This window comes from Plecotus auritus, assembly GCF_963455305.1.
Source record: "Plecotus auritus genome assembly, chromosome: 3".
NCBI lineage: Eukaryota > Metazoa > Chordata > Mammalia > Chiroptera > Vespertilionidae > Plecotus > Plecotus auritus.
The window spans coordinates 181151154-181168256 of NC_137772.1; the positions used below are offsets into that span (position 1 = coordinate 181151154).

General features: G+C 37.0%; 1 protein-coding gene across 7 annotated transcripts in view; it reads left to right on the forward strand.

The window, feature by feature from the left end:
• NELL2 (neural EGFL like 2) overlaps window positions 1-17103 on the forward strand; it is a 331262-nt gene that overhangs the window by 295957 nt on the left and 18202 nt on the right. For all 7 annotated transcript variants that reach the window (XM_080662290.1, XM_080662294.1, XM_080662296.1 and 4 more), the window contains one exon: window positions 10304-10444. In XM_080662290.1, coding sequence (XP_080518416.1) covers window positions 10304-10444 — 141 coding nt within the window. The remainder of the gene's footprint in view (window positions 1-10303; window positions 10445-17103) is intronic.

Below are 17103 nucleotides of genomic sequence, written 5' to 3' on the forward strand. Positions count from 1 at the left end.
ACTCTGCTTCTTTTCTTATAACGACCCCAAACATTGGATTTAGGCCTACCCTAAATCCAAGAAGATTACATACTAAGATTCTTAATTATATCTGCAAAAAACCTATTTCTAAATATGGTCACATTCTGAGTCCAAGCATACATGAATTTGGGGGGAACACGATTGAATCCACTATAGGTATCGATGATGTTTAGGCATTTAAAGCCCTAGTCCTGGATAAAATCACAAAAAAAGTTAGTAGATAGAAAGCAAGAGATCTGAGAATAGATCTCTGGGGAACCCAAACTTTTGGAGATTGAAAAGTTAAGATCTGGAAAGAAGATCAAAATATAGAGGCCATTGAGGTAAGAAGAGAACTGAGAAAGTGGTGTTTCTTTGCAAAGTGAGGAAAGTATTTCAAGGAGTGATAAACTACTGAGGTAGGCCTTTATTTTACAGGACTGTATCATCAGTAAATTGTGTGTGTGTGTGTGTGTGGTTTTTTTTTAAACGGTGCATAAAATGTGCATAAACTTTCTGTGGAATTATATATTAAATATATTTATTCTACCTTCAGACAGTTATGCTGAGTATAGAATTCTATGGTCAAAATCATTGCTTCACTGTCTTATAGCATACAGTGCTGCAAGTGAGAAAAATGATGCTAGACTGATTCTCATCCCTTTATATGTAACCTGTTATTTCCCTTCTGGAAGTTTTTCAGATTTGTATTTTATTCTTATTGTGAAATTTCACAGTGTGTGTTTAGATGTGGGTTTTTGTTTCATTCATTTGTGAGACAGTGTTGTGTATGGGGCTAGGGTTTGACCTCTGTACCCAGGGTGTCTGTATTCAAATGCCAGTTTTGCCTCTCAATACCCTTAAAAAGAATTACTTAAACTCTCAGTGACTATATTTCTTCCTCTTTAAAATGGGGAGAGTGATAATATTTCCTTCCTCATGAGACTGTTGTCAAATGAGTATATGTAGGTAAATCATAAAGAACAGTGGCTGCCACATAGTAAGCCATCACTAAGTATTGACTGTCATGTCACTATCATTGGGAGACTTTGGCGGGGCCTTTAAATCCAAAAACTACAGTTCTATGGAAAGTTCTTCAATTATTATTATTTTAAGATATTTTCCTTCCATTGATTTTCTCTTTTCTTGGTATGAAATTTGTCTTTAGTCAGAAGCTAGTACTTTGGGTTGATGCTCTTTGCTTTTACTATATCGCATTTTTCATATATTTTTCCATGTTATACTTTTGAAGATACTATTTCAACTTGATCTTCCAGGCCTTATATTGCATTTATAATTTTTCAGCTATCATATTTTTAATTTCTAAGAACTGCTTCAAACTCTCTAATTATCTCTTTTTATAGCACTGTCCTTTTTATGGAGGAAATAGTCTCTCAAATCTTTTTGAAGATATTAATAAGAAATATTTTAAGTTCTGTTCTGTGATTATTTCTATTTCCTTCAAGGTTAGTTTTTCTGATGGTGTATCTTGGTTATTCTCTTATATTGTTATACACTTTTCCCAAGTATTTCTTGTTTTTTGATTTCACATTAATGTTTCAAGAGTGATTAAATAGAAACACTGACTTTGAGCTTTGATAGTGAGGTAGCGTTTATTGACTGGCAGACTTACAATAGAGGAACTGAAAGGGAGCCGGTTATTTACACTTTGAGATCTCTACATACTGAAACGCAGGGGGCTTTGTTCCAAAGGATGACAACTCCTATACCAGCTGCCTTAGTTTCCTTCAGATGTTTTATTATTTTTTACAAAGGAACCGTTCACTCTGGCCTCAAGGGTAATCGCTTTCTTGCCGCAGTCTGCTCCAGCGGGGAGGAGGTGGGTGGGTTGATTGTTCATCAGTAGACTTTTAATTCACCCAGCTACTCTCAGCTCCAGGTCTCAGCAGCCCTGCATGGTATTTTTTAAGTGTTATTAAATACTTTGATTTAATAATCTTATCTTTAAAATAAAGACAAAAATCCCCCCTCAGTTCTTTATAAAAAAATATATAAAGAAATCTAAACAAACTCATAAAATGTTATTATAACAAGCAGTTTTATTTTATATGACATATATATTTACTTTTTCCTTCTAAACCCATGTTTGTTATCTTTTTTAAAAATAATTCTTTATTGTTTAAAGTATTGTTTCAGGTAGCTTCAGAATCCTTCAGGGCAGACTACTGCCCTCATCAGCTGTGGACCACATTGCTCCCTATAGACTCTGGGCTGTGGCTTCCTTGGCTCTGACCTATATCCCATTTTCTAAGAAAAGAAAAATACGTATTGAATTTTCTTTCCCTGCTGGTGGTGATTCCTTTTATCTTTGTTTGTCTAAACTTTGTTATTTTGACATCATGTTTATAAGATTGGGAGGAAGAAGAGATTTTCAAATGTTTTTAATCAGAAGCCTTGTGGTCTTTCTGTTAAAATATGTATATACATCTATATTCAACGAGCACATTCTCATCCACTTAATATTGTAGTCAACATTTTGACATAAATATTTGAAGCAGGTTGAGAAGCGTCATCGTACCACCTTGTTACTGCAGCTCAGTGAATGCTTTCAAGCTGACACCTGCCGGCATCCCCCCTCTGACCCCACTGATCGCAAAGGTGGGCTAGCCACTTAGCTACTGGATATTACAGAAATATCACTCATTCATTCAGCAAGTGTGTATGAATCTGTAACCATGTAGTAAGTGCTTTGCTAGGTGTTCTCAAGGTGTGGTTTAAAAAAACACAGGAGTAGCCTCTGCACATATGCAGCTTACTCAGAATGGCAAGCACTAAGTTACCACCCAAATTAATATTTTCAAACTATTGTAATATTTACAAACTTTGGGGGTGAAGGAAATGTTTTATATATTAGTTATGGGAGTGGTTACATGTCCAAACTCATGAAATTGTTATGATGTTTTTGTGTATAAATTTTACCTCAGTAAAGTTGGACTTAGGTCTGAGGATCTAATGTGTAGCATGGTGACTAAAGTTGATATAGCACTGTATTGTATAATGGAAGTTTACTAAAGAGTAGAACTTAAATGTTCTCAGCACCCCCTCCCACTCCAAAAAGGATAAACATGTGAGGTGATAAATGTGTTAATTAACTCAGTGGGGGAGGGGGGAATCCTTTCACAACATATCCGTATATCAAATCATCACATTATACACTTTAAATATACACTTTATAATTTTGTCAATAATACCTCAGTAAAGTTGGAAAAAGTAAAGTTGGTTTAAAAAAATGAAGGCAAACATTTTTTAGAAATAAATACCAATAAAGACTATAATATAAAAACTATAAAATCATTAGAGAAAGGGAAAATATACCATGTATGGATTACAAGATTCAATAATGTAAACATGTCAGGTCTCCCAAAATCAATTTATAGAATCAATGCAGACCTTCTCCTCCCCTGCTGTTTTTTGTTTGTTTGTTTATTTTACTGGTGAGAAATTCACAAATTGATAGACAAAAGCCCAGACTCAAGCTACTTTTGAAAGGGAGTAAGAAAGATAAGGAGGACTTTCTCCAGAATTGAAATTATTCTAATTAAGTCAGTGTAACATTTGCAAGTTTAGAACAAAAAAATCTTGTGATAGTTGCTCTTAAGGCAAAATACAATGAACTCATGGGGGAAAGTACAAAAAACAATGAGCAATAGGAGATCTAACATAGCCTTTTGAGTCAAGAAAGGCTTTCTCAAGGAAATTAATTTACGTATGAGACACAGTCAGATGAGAAATAGTTAACTGGGTGAGGGGGTGAGAAAAAGAGAAGAACATTCTAGGCAATAGAGACACCATATGCAAAGACTCTCAATGAAGAAAAAATGGTAATACTCCAGAAACCACACACAAAAACCAGGTTCTCTTTATCTTTTTTCCTCTGTATGGTATGTACTAGATACGTGAACTGTAAACTTGACTGGTTTGATGTCAACACAGGGGACATGAAAGAGCCTTGTATACCAATTTAAGATAAGCATTTAAAACACACACACACACACACACACACACACATGCTTCTTTATCTCTATTTCCACTGTTCTGCCCCCCTTCCCAATTAAAATCATTATTACCTTTTTCTTAAACAATGAAAAACAGCTCATAAGCATATGAGACTACCTCTGGTCTTTCCCAGTCCTGTCTGTTCAACATGTAGGCACAGCCTGTTTTTCCCAAAGTGGACCTAGACCACGTTACTCTACCTTTAACTCTTCAGTGGCTCCCAATTGTCCACAGAAGAAAAGATATTTTCTGGCCTAAACTCAACCTGTAAAACTGCATTTCCCTCTGCTCTTTTTCAAATAATCAAATGACAAGTGAACATGTTTTGTATACTGTGAAGGGTTATTTTAGAGGTGGAGGTGGAATTTACACATGTGAAATGCCTGTTATGAGCCAGGTATCACTTCTGTGAGGCCTTGGACAGGTAACAGAAGCAGTTAACAACAAACTGTTGAGAGAGAGAAGGATTATTTGTAGTTCAGAAACAGAAAACTCAGAGAGGTTTAGTAAAATATTCAGTGTTACCCAGCTAACAAGCCAAAGAGCTGGACTTCACTCACTTTAAGGTATACACTGAAATATCTCAAAGCATTAGCTGTTTCTGATTGGCCAAGTGTTGGTTTTGAGAGGCAGCCTAGTGTGGGAGAAAGAGGCCTGGATTTGGATTTGAAAGAGTTCTGGTCTATTGTGTGACCTTGGGCAATGTGTTTGCTCTCACCCTTCTTTATCTAAAGCATAGTGATAAGAAAATGGTTATTAGGATGACTAAATGATGACATTACATTGTGCTTTTTTTAAGGATCAGTCATTAATTTCCTAATTATGAACTAGAAAGTAATGAAAATTTTCACTAAATCTACAATGTCATTATCCCACTTGTGAAGAGTATACTATGATTTTAAACATTTCTTTACATATCTTGATAATATTTTATTTTCAAAAATCTCATTTGAGAAATCAGTCTTATAAAATTTTGGACAGTATTTTATATCTAAATCTGCTGTAGTTATTACAAATACTATAATGCTCAAATGAGTTTGCATTCCTTGAACACTCACATCTATCTAAATGTTGAAAGCAGATACCCCATAAGCTGAACAAATGAGAGAGGGAAATGACCTTGTGATTAAAAAAAAAATGCTGCAGATAATCTAGAAAGCAAATAATCCACATGTGGGTAATCACGAGTTGATTAATTGTTTTAAGGATGTTTAGTTGCCTGCTGTTTATCGATATAATTTAACTACCAGGGCATAGGATAGTGATGTAAATAGTTTAAGTACTATTTTTATGAAAAATGATGTCAGGTTTTTATTAATAATAAACGGTATGAAAGATGGTACTCATTATTTGACTTTGCCATTAAAAATAATGTACTCACTTAAAAAAACTGGATTTTCTTTTCATTCATATAGAGTAGCAACTAATCAGTTTTCTCTTAGCTTCAAAGGGGTGCAGGTTAAATTAATGATTAGGGTCTAGTTTAGGTATGGATATCTCTAGACATTTGCACACTTTTTATTCTTAATTATGTTGTTACGATACAAATCACTTACTATGCATGAGAGATTATCACTCACATACCTCATTTTATAACTGCATTTAATTTTACGAGGAAATATTTTGTCATGTTCTAAAGTGACCCTTTAAATGCTGTGGCAGAAGCCGTTTCCGGTAGCTCCCTCTGAAGCCAGCAGTCTGGGAGCCACTGTAGCAGGTCTTCATCCCCACGCCAGAGGGAAACAAAGGAAGCAAGACTCGGACATGTGCGAGCTTCTCTGTGTTCACACGCTCACCCTTCTTGTTTTTCTGCTTGTTGGTTTGTTTTTGATGATTGCCTCAAAACATAGGTGCTTTCTAGAAAATCCATCCTCAACGGTGCCTTCCAATTTTATTACCTAAGTCTCTTCTGATCCCTGGAGTCTGGCTGCTATTGATGGCTGTTGCTGGGTGGCTAAATATCTTTTGGATTTTAGAGTCTCTGTGCTTTGGGACAGCATCTTCATATCATCACTAGCTGGCTGTTCTAAATGTAGCTACTGGAAATGTTCTAATTGCCCCTGAGGAAGTGGGAGCTAGTTCCTCTCTCAGATATAATATGTAATGAAATTATAGTTTTTCATAAAACTTATTTTTAGTTGTTTATGTAATGTGCCTACAGAGTACAAAATTTAGATCCTTATACTATAGACTGAGTCATCTGAGCGTATACACCCCTGTATTATCTTTTTGAATACTTTTATTCAGTTTGGAAAGTAATATGTTCAAACTTGATAGTTCATATGTGGAATAAAATAATGATTTTCTCTCCTAGGCCTGTTGTTCTCTGTATATTTATCTCAAATAGAAATTTTGGTTTTACCTGACCTAAAGAAAGTACCCAAAAAATAAAATCTTCAAAAAATTTTTACTGTTTTCTGTTATTATACAATATGTAAAGCATATGTCTGCATCAATATGTTATAACTCAGTAATATCCACATTCATGTGTGGGAAGAAATATTGAAATCTTAAATTGTGGATCAGATTGCAATTCTTCACTTGCTAAATACTTACAGAGCTACTAAGTACATCAAATAATTTGCAGATGAGGCTGTTTGTTTTATCTCTGACTTGAGAATGATCCATGAGCTAAACAAACTTGCCTTCTGGTGAGAAGTGTGTGCTTTGGCAATTCAAGCACACTTTCATTTTAAATGGACTTTCACCAAGGTCGAAAGTTTGCATAAAGAAATCAAAAATATCAGGAACATGAAAGTATAAAATGAAGCAAATATATTTTTACTAGTTTTTCTTTACTATCCTATATGATAGCAAGTATATAATTTGAACTATAACACATGTATACCTGTATCTTTTGTAAATTGAGTCATATTTTAAATAAATGAAGGCCTTTCACTACCTAAAGAATTACTCAGAAAATCCTTCTGAAATGTGAATAAATGTTCCATATCTTGGCATTTCTAAACTTCAGTCATTTGTATAACCCTTCATAGTTTTTGTCATATTCATATGCCAATATTTACTTAATATTGTTTCTGTAATCCCTCTCCCTTTTTAAATTTAAATTTTGCTAGTGTACTATTAGTATCACTTGCTATAAATGGAAATAATTCAAAGATATAAATATGTAGTCATTAAAATAAAAGATTTGCTTATTATCACCTAATACTATACCAGTGGTGATAGATATAGAACATGTTGGGAAACACTGTGCTACATGGGTGTAAATTCAGATTTTTGTCAATTTAATTTTCTTAAAATAAGGATAAATTAGATAGATAGTAAACCCAGTGAGGGCAGAAATTTCTTCTGGTTTGTGCATATTGTTTCCCCAGCACTAAGTACTTGGCCCATAATTGGTATGCAGTAAATAGTGAATAGTAAATTAGCAAGTGATGCATATATTTATGTATTCATCTTCTAAATACTATTTAGTAATGAATAATACTCAAACTGTATATGAAAGTACATATGACCCATATATGTTGTATCCTCAGTCTTCAAAATACCAAGTAATATAATGCAAAACATTTCTATTCATCTTTAATGAGCATGTTTATAGATCAAGGGAGGTTGCTATCTTATATAATAAAAGCATAACATGCTAAGTATCTGACCCATTGGTCAACCATTTGGTTGACCGCTCGACTGCTTGACCAGTCGGCTATGACACGCACTGACCACCAGGGGGCAGACACTCCGACCAGTAGGTTAGATTGCTGCTGGGGTCCAGCCCATCGGGACTGGCTGAGAGGGTTGGACATGCCCTGGAGCCCTCCCGTGGACCCTCCCCTGCCGGCCTGCCAACCTTCTGTGGTCCTTCCCTGGATGGCCAGCCCCCATAGGCCCCAATTGGGACTGGGCAAGATGGCCCCGGTTGGCCTCTATCGCTGGCCAGGCCAAGGGACCCCATCCGTGCATGAATTTGTACACTGGGCCTCTATTATTGCAAATAAAAAGAACTTGAAGAAGTTGGAGATGAGGCAGTATAGGAGTAGGCATTGTGATTGAAAAGAGTGATGAGAGAAAATAAATTAAATATATATATATATATATATATATATATATATATATATATATATATATAAATCATGGGATCTGAGGTAACTGCAACTGTGTTCAGGCAAGAAAATTGGGCTAAATTAAAGGACTAAATATAGATGCAAGAGTTGCTTCATTGGAGAAAGCTCTGTTCCATTAACAGCTACTTCCAAATCACCAACACTAATGATCAAATTGTTCTAAAATGAGATATTCTAAACATACCCTTTCTGGCCTTTTTCCAAGAAACTCACTTCTAAAGCTTAAATCCCAACCTATTTTCTTTTGTCCATGCACTTAAGAAATGACATAATCAATTTTCTGCATCATTTGCCTTAGAAGAAAAGACCATATAAAGCTGAATGAGCAAAAGATGTTGGTCCCATTTATAATCAGAGGTTCATCAGTTAGGGAGGCCTTTGAAATACAAATAGGCTGTTTCATAAAACCTATGAGGCCTTAGTAAGTGGAAGCAGTCCACATGTGTTAGGAAGTCAATGGTTAGCTAATTTGCTCACTAGGAATTACTTTGACCGTGGGAACAACTGACTTGAGGAACTGACTCTTCAGAAGAGGAACCACAGAAACAAAAACATCCATAGTTCAGAAATAATGTTAAACTTTCGCAGTAATATAAGATATCTATTTTTTGGCCTATTACCTAATCTAAAAGAACAGTTTGTGCCTTGTTTTAGTGAGGGGACTCTGGGCTTATCAGAACTAAATGAATGATGGCTTATTTCTCTTAAAAACAAAACACAACTTTATTCATTTATTCAAAAAAATTGTCTCTTTCAAAATTGAACATAGGAAAAGAGGAAATTTAAAAAGAAAATGAAAGGAATATATACTTCCAAGAATTTGGAGTTAGATGAGAATGGACTAGGAAGGAGATAGGTTGTGCTGAGCTGGAGTGGACTGTCTGGGGTGAAGGACTCTAAATAGCAGCTGGATTTCCCTTCAACACGAGGGAAATAACCATGCCTGGTCCCTGCAGCAGGAACTATGATGCCGATGTGGGGAGCATAGAAGGAAATGCTATCCTACCTTGGCAATCAGTCTTCAGGCACAGCACAAGGCTAGAAGATGGGAGAGGAGTGCATGTGAATATTTCGCAGCTGCTAGTACAGTGGTGCAGTGCCATCAGATCACTTAGGGTCTGAGTCAACCCCAAAGCACCCAGAACCCAGAGATATTTGAGAAGAAGGGGACACTCTGTAAGGCAACTGCAGGAATTTTCCCTCTATGAGCAAAGGAAGAGACTTGTATGGGGTTGGATGTTCCCACTATGTAGCAAATAGCACCAGGAGAATAAAGGGCTCCCGATATTTGTGAATGTTAATGAATCACTGGAGGAAGTAGATGAGACTCAAGATACATACCTTTCTTTGTGTAGGGAATTTTGCGAATTTTAGCCTGTTCTACTTGCAGGCAGCGTGAACATATAGGTGATCTTTTTAAATCGCATATAATTGCTTTACCTCATATTTTTTTCATTTGTCTGATATGCTATTTACATGGCAAGATATTTTTGAGAGTTGAATAAGCTAATATTATGAGAAACCCATTAAATAGTGACATAGAGGGTATATATTTTCAGAAATATGAAGGCTATTGATGCATGAATGCTATTGCCATATGTTGATGAATGATGCATTAGGTTGTAATAGGGTATTCTGATAGTAATAAAAGACCGTAAAATCTCAGTGGCTTAGAGCAAACAGGTGGATTTCTTGCTTATACCACATGTTCATTCCAAGTAGAGGAGGAAGGTGCCCCACATCATCCTCACTTGGGAACTGCAGCTGATCAGAATATTGCTGGTCATTGTGATGGGGAAAATATACATGTGAATCACACACTGCATCTTCAAGGCTCTGCCTAGGAAGGACACATGTCACTCCCTAATTAGCTTTAGGAAGTCCCGTGGCAATCCTTGCTGTGTCCAGAAGAGCAGGAAATATTTGTTGAGCAGCACTAATGACCATCACAGATAATTTCTTCCCATTTTCTACAGCAGGATGATTTTTGAAACAGAGAAGCTGTCTAGATGTTTTGCCTCTTACTAATACAACTCATTCTTTCTGTAATGCTTCCAATAACCAAGTGGACTTTCACAATCGTTTGTTTTCTCGGTTATTAGGACTTGCTGGTGCTAAAATGTTAGTAGAATATCTTTGTTTATTTGAGATAAAAGCAGCAAGTGTATAACAGCCCATTTTTGTTTTCTTTTCCCACACAGACATTGATGAGTGCTCGGATGGCTTTGTTCAGTGTGACAGCCGGGCCAACTGCATTAACCTGCCTGGATGGTACCACTGTGAGTGCAGAGACGGCTACCATGACAATGGAATGTTTTCCCCCAGTGGAGAGTCGTGTGAAGGTCAGTAAAGGAGGAGACCTAGAGTTTAAAACTCCTCTTGAACCTGAGGAATAGATAAGGTATAGATAGTTGCCATTGCCTAATATTTAAGTTGGTGATTTTTGTTGTGTGCTTATACAGCAGTGATTGGAAACATGTTAAAATCTAACTTTTGCTTGCTAACTATGATAATCAGTTTTTAGATTATTAAAATTTGTGACACTAATCCAATTCTCTATGGATATTTGCAACCATTGAGTGTGTTTTAGAATGAATATCAGATACATTTTGGAATTGTCTCCCAAAATATGAACCCCCAAAAAACTTGAAAAAATAGATGGGGAAAGCAGCATAGAGAGAAAAGGGGGGTAATAGGGATACGATAGTGATATAGCCAAATATAATATACACAGTACACGATAACATATCACTTGCCTGGCAAAGTAAGAGATGTTTAGTGAATGTTTCGTGTTGAATACAGAAGATATGATTCCTGCTTAAAAGAGGATTTCAGTCTAATAGGAGTGGAAAATTCAACCAGGTTATACTCATCTAGAGGCCTGGTGCACAGATTTGTGTACCGGTGGGATCCCTTGGATTGGCCTGCAGGGATTGGGCCAAAACTGGCAGTCCAACATCCCCCAAGGGGTCTCAGATTGCTAGAAGGCACAGGCTAGGCCGAGGGACCCCACCAGTGCATGAATCTGTCAGGTGGCACAGGTTTTAAACAGCAGTCAGAACCCAGTGAATAATTGCCAGAGAAACCACCCACACTGAAAGGATTTGCCATCAAATGTAGGCACAGGAATGGAGAATAAAAAACCCCTCAAAAAGTCATTATTTTCTCCATTTGTATTTACACCTTCATGGAGTAACAGCCTGAGAGAATAATGTGGCTAAAATGACAAAGTCAATGAAAGCCTTGGAGAAGCTAACGTAACAGTAGTTGACACCTAAATGATATGATGTCTTTTATCCTTGTGCCTCTAAAGGGTTTCACACAGAGAAAAGTGAAACAGATTCGGGTGACAGATGCCAAAGCTCCCAGCATGCTTTGCCAGCAGCCGCAGAGCTCGGGACCTTGAGCTGAGGGGCCATCTGGATTTTTACGTAGGAATGGGAATACTAACACCTTACCAGGGGCTAAAGCCTGGCATCTGCATATAACCATTTAACTTTGGTCTGAGGGCTTTCCCTTGCCCTTGTTAATGTTCCGGAGTAAGTACTTCCAGCCCCATAGAGAATTCCAAGGACCAGAAGCAGATCACACTGTGATTTGGCTCTTCCCCGATAAACTATTTTGCCTGTATTCTGTAGTATATTATGAGAAAGAAGCCTTCTTTTTGTCTTTTATTTTCAATTACCCACAAAAAGGATGGATATAAGCTGATTATATATAAATCATACAGAAATATATACATGAAAGCTGAAAATGCATCTTTAGTTCATCTCCCTTTCCCCATCCCTTTCAGTTCTCTAGGGGTAATCTGTGTTTCATTCTGCTTGGTATCCTTGCACACTCTTTCACATATGAGTAGAAAACCACATACCTCTGCTGACTATCTTACTTCACACTTGTAAATGCACTCACTGTTTTTTAAATGAATGATCACAAATCTCAAGTGGGCTATATTTGTTATCTTTTGATGCATAACAAATTACCCCCCAAATTTAGCAGCTGAAAACAACAAAAATTATCTCACAGCAGCTTAGATGTAAGCCTCTGGTTTGGGGTTTCTCATGAAGTTACAGTTAAATTGTTGGCCAGCCCGTGGTCTCATCTTGAAGACCTGTTTGGGTGGGATTGGAGGTAATGGGACTCGCTTTCCAAGGTCACTCAGGGGACTATTGGCATGCCTTGTTTCCTTATCACAGGAGCCACTCTGTGGGGCTGCCTCAAGGCACAGGGGCTGGCTTCCTTCCCCTGGAGTGAGCAATTCAGGAGAGAGCAAGTGCCCAAGATGGAAGCCACAGCTTTTTTACAACTTAACCTCAGATGTGACATTTCATCACTGTTCCCATATTCTGTTTGTTAGAAGTGAGTCGATAAGTCGAGCCCACATTCTAGGGGAGGGGATTATATAGGAGCCTAAACATTAAATGCTGAGGATCATTGGGGGCCATCTCATAGGGGCCGTCAGCATTGTCCAGCATTCCTGTATTATTTCCTTAGTAACTTTCCCCTGCAACTGTCTGATACAACCATTTCATACCTTTTCCAGTCTCCTCAAACCTTAGATAGCACTTCCTTTCTCTCCATTTTTCTGTTGATGGCTATTCTTATTTAACTGAGAAAACAGAAATACCTCACTTCTGCCCCAGGAGCTAACTGGATAACTCTCACTTATGTCTTTATCTGCTGCTTTCCCTCCCTCCTGTTTCACTGAATGAGGTTTTATTTTTCCTATCAAAAATTAAACCCTCCGTTGTACCTTGCATCTCATTCCCTCTCACCCACATGAGGTCTCTGCCCTTGTCCTATCCACTTTCTCTTCCACATCATAAATACTCTTTTCCTACTGCATCATTCTCATTAGCATGCAAACAGCCTGGAGTAGCACCCATCATTAAAAAATAAAACAAAAACAAAGGAAATGTCACTTTCCTTGACATCACCTGATTTCCCATGTTTCTGTTCCCTTTTAGAGTAAAACTCCTTAAAAGAATTTTCTAGCCTTGTTACCTGTGCTTTCCTGCTTCCAGTGAAGCTAAGTCCCCCTGCTGCAGTGAATGCTCTCCTTCCAGGATTCATAACCATTTCATTTGCCAATCCCCCTGGTCAGTTACTCTCTTTGCTGGATGACTCAGCCATTTCGCCCAGTTGATCATTTCTTCCTCTTGACACAATTTTCTCCACTTGGCTTTGAGAACAGCACTCCCTCCTGGCTTTCTCACAAACCCTACCAGCTTCTCCTTTCACTCACCAGAGAGTAAAATCCCAACCCTAACAATGATTTACAAAGGCCTACATGATGTGGATGTGTGGCTTTCTTGACACTTCTCAAAGACACCAAATTGATTCCCTTCTCATGTGCTGTTCTTTTTGTCTGGAATAGCCCCCCTGCCCCCCAGATCCTACTTTTTTTTTTTTAAAGTTTAATGTAGATTTTCTCTAAAATGACTTCTCCTGGACTCCCAATTTAAAATAGCATCTTACCTCTGACACTATTCACTTACCGTTTCACTGCTCTTCATAGACATTATAAATTTCCCTGAAATGTTTGTATATATTAATGGGTTTCCTTCCTATTGTCTGCTATAGAGCATAAACTTCAAAAGTCATAGGATTGCCTTGGCCAGGGTGGCTCAGTTAGTGGGAACATCATCCTACACACTGAAGGTGGCAGACTGGTTTCCAGTCAGAGCACATACCCCGGTTACTGGTTCAATCCCCAGTCAGGGCATGTACAGGAGGCAACTGATCCATGTTTCTCATATTGATGTTTCTCTCTCTTTCTCCCTTCCTCTCTCTAAAAGTCAATAAAAAAAGCATATCTTCAGGTGAGGAAAAATTTTTAAAAAAGAGTCATAGAATTTGTTTGCTTGTCAGTCATCAGTGTCTAAAGCAGTAGAACCTAGTAGATGGTATCTGTATTTTTCTAATGACAAAGATAAGAGATGTATGATAGATGACATTTTAATCAGAAGTGTGTTAGGAACATAATCTATGTTAAAAGTAGACATATAGTATGATTGATAGTAGCTAAGTTATATGTAAATACATATTTACATATATTTATAGTAATGATCAGGACAAAACATAATTAGTGCATTCATGAGTATTCAGAAAATAACAAGAAAGATTAAACTAGCCATTAAAGTAACACATAATAAAGATGAAGACAGTGAAGTAAAATATTCTATGGGATGCTTACGCAGATGCTTACACAGAAACAGTTGAAATTCTGATTTTTTCAAAACCACAATCTGGAATGATTATTCTTTTGTTATCTTCCAATAGAATTTATAATGATTACCACAGAAATATACCACCTTTTCAGAAGTCAGTGTGCTATGAAGGAGTCTTTTAAAAGAACCCACCTGTGCTATAAAAAAATTTAAAAAAATTAAAGACTAAAATGCTTCTTCTGAACACCTATTCATTTACTGCAATTTCAGTGACTTACAGAATTGTAACATTAGTACATTGTAACATTAGCAGTTATAAGAGGATGATTATTTCTGAGAAGGCGCCATATTTTTGTTGCTGAACAATAAACAAGAGCATTTCAAAGTGGACAAAGCCACAGCAGTGGGTTTACAATTACTATGAAGTATGAGATTCATACTTGAAGACTTCATTAAATAACTATGCACCATTTCACTGTTTTTTAGGCTTCGGTTGTGTAATCTACAACATACATTTTTGTAAGCTACATTCATACAAAGTGTATGCTGTTTTGTTCATTCATTTACTCAGAGGCATAGACACTTAATCCTCAGGTTAATATGCCAGAGTAACATTTTCCTTGTCCATATCATCATTTCTAGCAAACCCGTATTTTTTTTCCATAGTAATATTTTATTTTCATGCCCACATTGCACTTTCTTGTCGCTGCTCTCATCTTGTAGAAGAGATAAAATTTGTATAACAAAAACTGTTACAGAAGATAGACTGTAGTGATTTTTTTTAATAGAAGAGAAAGCTACAAGTTTGAAAATTATAAATACTTGAGAAAAATGTAAGTTCAGGGCTGTAAGAAAACAAAGAGAGAAATTATTTCCTGTTTGGGATCAAGAAAGGCTTGAGTATCTAGCCTTTGTTTTAGGACTTCAAGTCGGGTTTGATTATTCACAAGGTGAGATAGGAAAAGAGAAAGCAAGCAAAGGAAATAAGATTAAATGCCTTATGAAGAAGTTTGAACTGTTGTCTGAAGGACAATTTTTGAGAAAGGAAATGATGAAAGTATATCTTCACTAAATTCATATTTCAGACCAGTCCTTTTTCTGAACTCCAGCCCCATATATCCAATTACTTCTGGGTAGGACAGTTCTACTTGGAAGCCCAGAGGAAAGTGTAATTCAGTTTTCTAAACTAACTCATGTCTTTCCTTATCCGTGCCACCCATTTCTACTCCTCAGCAAGATCTTGCTTTTCTCTCTGGAAATATCATCAACCACATCTTCTAGGCTAGAAATCTGAACATTATTCATGATCGCTCCCTTTCCCTAATCTTTACAGCCAACAAGTCACTATGTTGCTTTATCTTTGTTGTTTTCTTTCTTGGAAAATTCTATCGTCATCTTTTCTTTCTGTGCGTCCCCACTGCTCCCATTCAGTACGGCACTGTGCTTCAGAGCACAGACCTGGAGACTGACTGCGTGGTCTTTCCATACCTTACTGACTGTGTGACCTTAGGGATGTGATGCAACACTTCTATGCCCAGTTTCCTGATCTGTACAAAGGGAATAATAACTGTACCTTCCTCAGTATGGTGAGGATTAAATGAGCCATTATATGAAAGTACTTAGAATTGGGTATTACCAACCACTATATTAGGGTTTGCTTTTATGAGATGACTGTCTCTTGCCTGGACTACTTACTGAAAGAGCCTGTTGATTGATCTCCTGGTTTCAAATTCTAATCCACTCAAATCCCTTTTCCAATATGAAACCAAAGGAATCTTTCTAAAATGGATATCTGATTATGATTTTTTTTGAATTCTCTAAAATGACACTGCATTGTCTTTATGATAAAGTTCACATTTCTTAACATGACATTTACCTGGGCCCTGTCTTCCTCTTTAGCTGCATGTTTACCAATTCTGCTCTCCCTGGACGTTCAAGTCATACCAACATTTCTATTCCTTAAACACATCTCGATGGCTCTAAACATTGTGTCTTTGAACACACACTTGCCTCTGACTTGACCACTCTTTACCACTTCTTTGCTTGGCTAAAGTTTATTCATAGTTTAGTTGTTACACCTGGGGGCAAGGCAGGAGAGGGTAGGGAGCAGTGTACGTGGGCAGAAGATCCTACAAGAGCTACCAAGGAAGCATGTGATAGGAGGCAAGTAAAGGAAATTCACCAGGGAGAGGGAATAAACTGTGTCAAATGTTGCTGTTAGATCCAGTTAGACGACAATTGAGACTTGACCATTGGATTTAGCAACATGATTTTTTTTTAATCACTCACTAAAGGAGTTAACAATATTTTTAAAGTTGAAATATTTACATTCCATAATAGGCTTTTCAAAGCAGAGTATATTCCCTTTATGCATATTTAATTTAGAAACCATACATTATAGTAAAACTGAATTCCAACATTCTATACTACCACTCAACTTAAAGTAGCCTCTGCCATGAGAAACCCAGGGTAGAGAAGCAGAAAAGGCAAGATGAGTTCAAATTATTTCAAATCCCACTGGCTAACAAAAGGTAATGATGACTCCGTTATGATGTGTCTGCCTACACATTTCTCTATGTATGACAAGTGCATGCCAGCCACTGTTGTGAGCAGCTTTTAGTCTGTTTTTTTAAATTATTGTAAGTGTCCCTTATTTAAGAGCATGGATGTCCCTGGACATCTCTTCTTTGTCTTCTGCAGCCAATCCAAGGTCTCTCTCTGCCCAGGAGGGGAAGAAAGCATTACCTTTTATCAGAGTTTTTACTTTAAATGTCAGGCAAAGTGAAAAGATTATAAAAATCCAGCCATAGCCATTGATGGAATATTGTTAA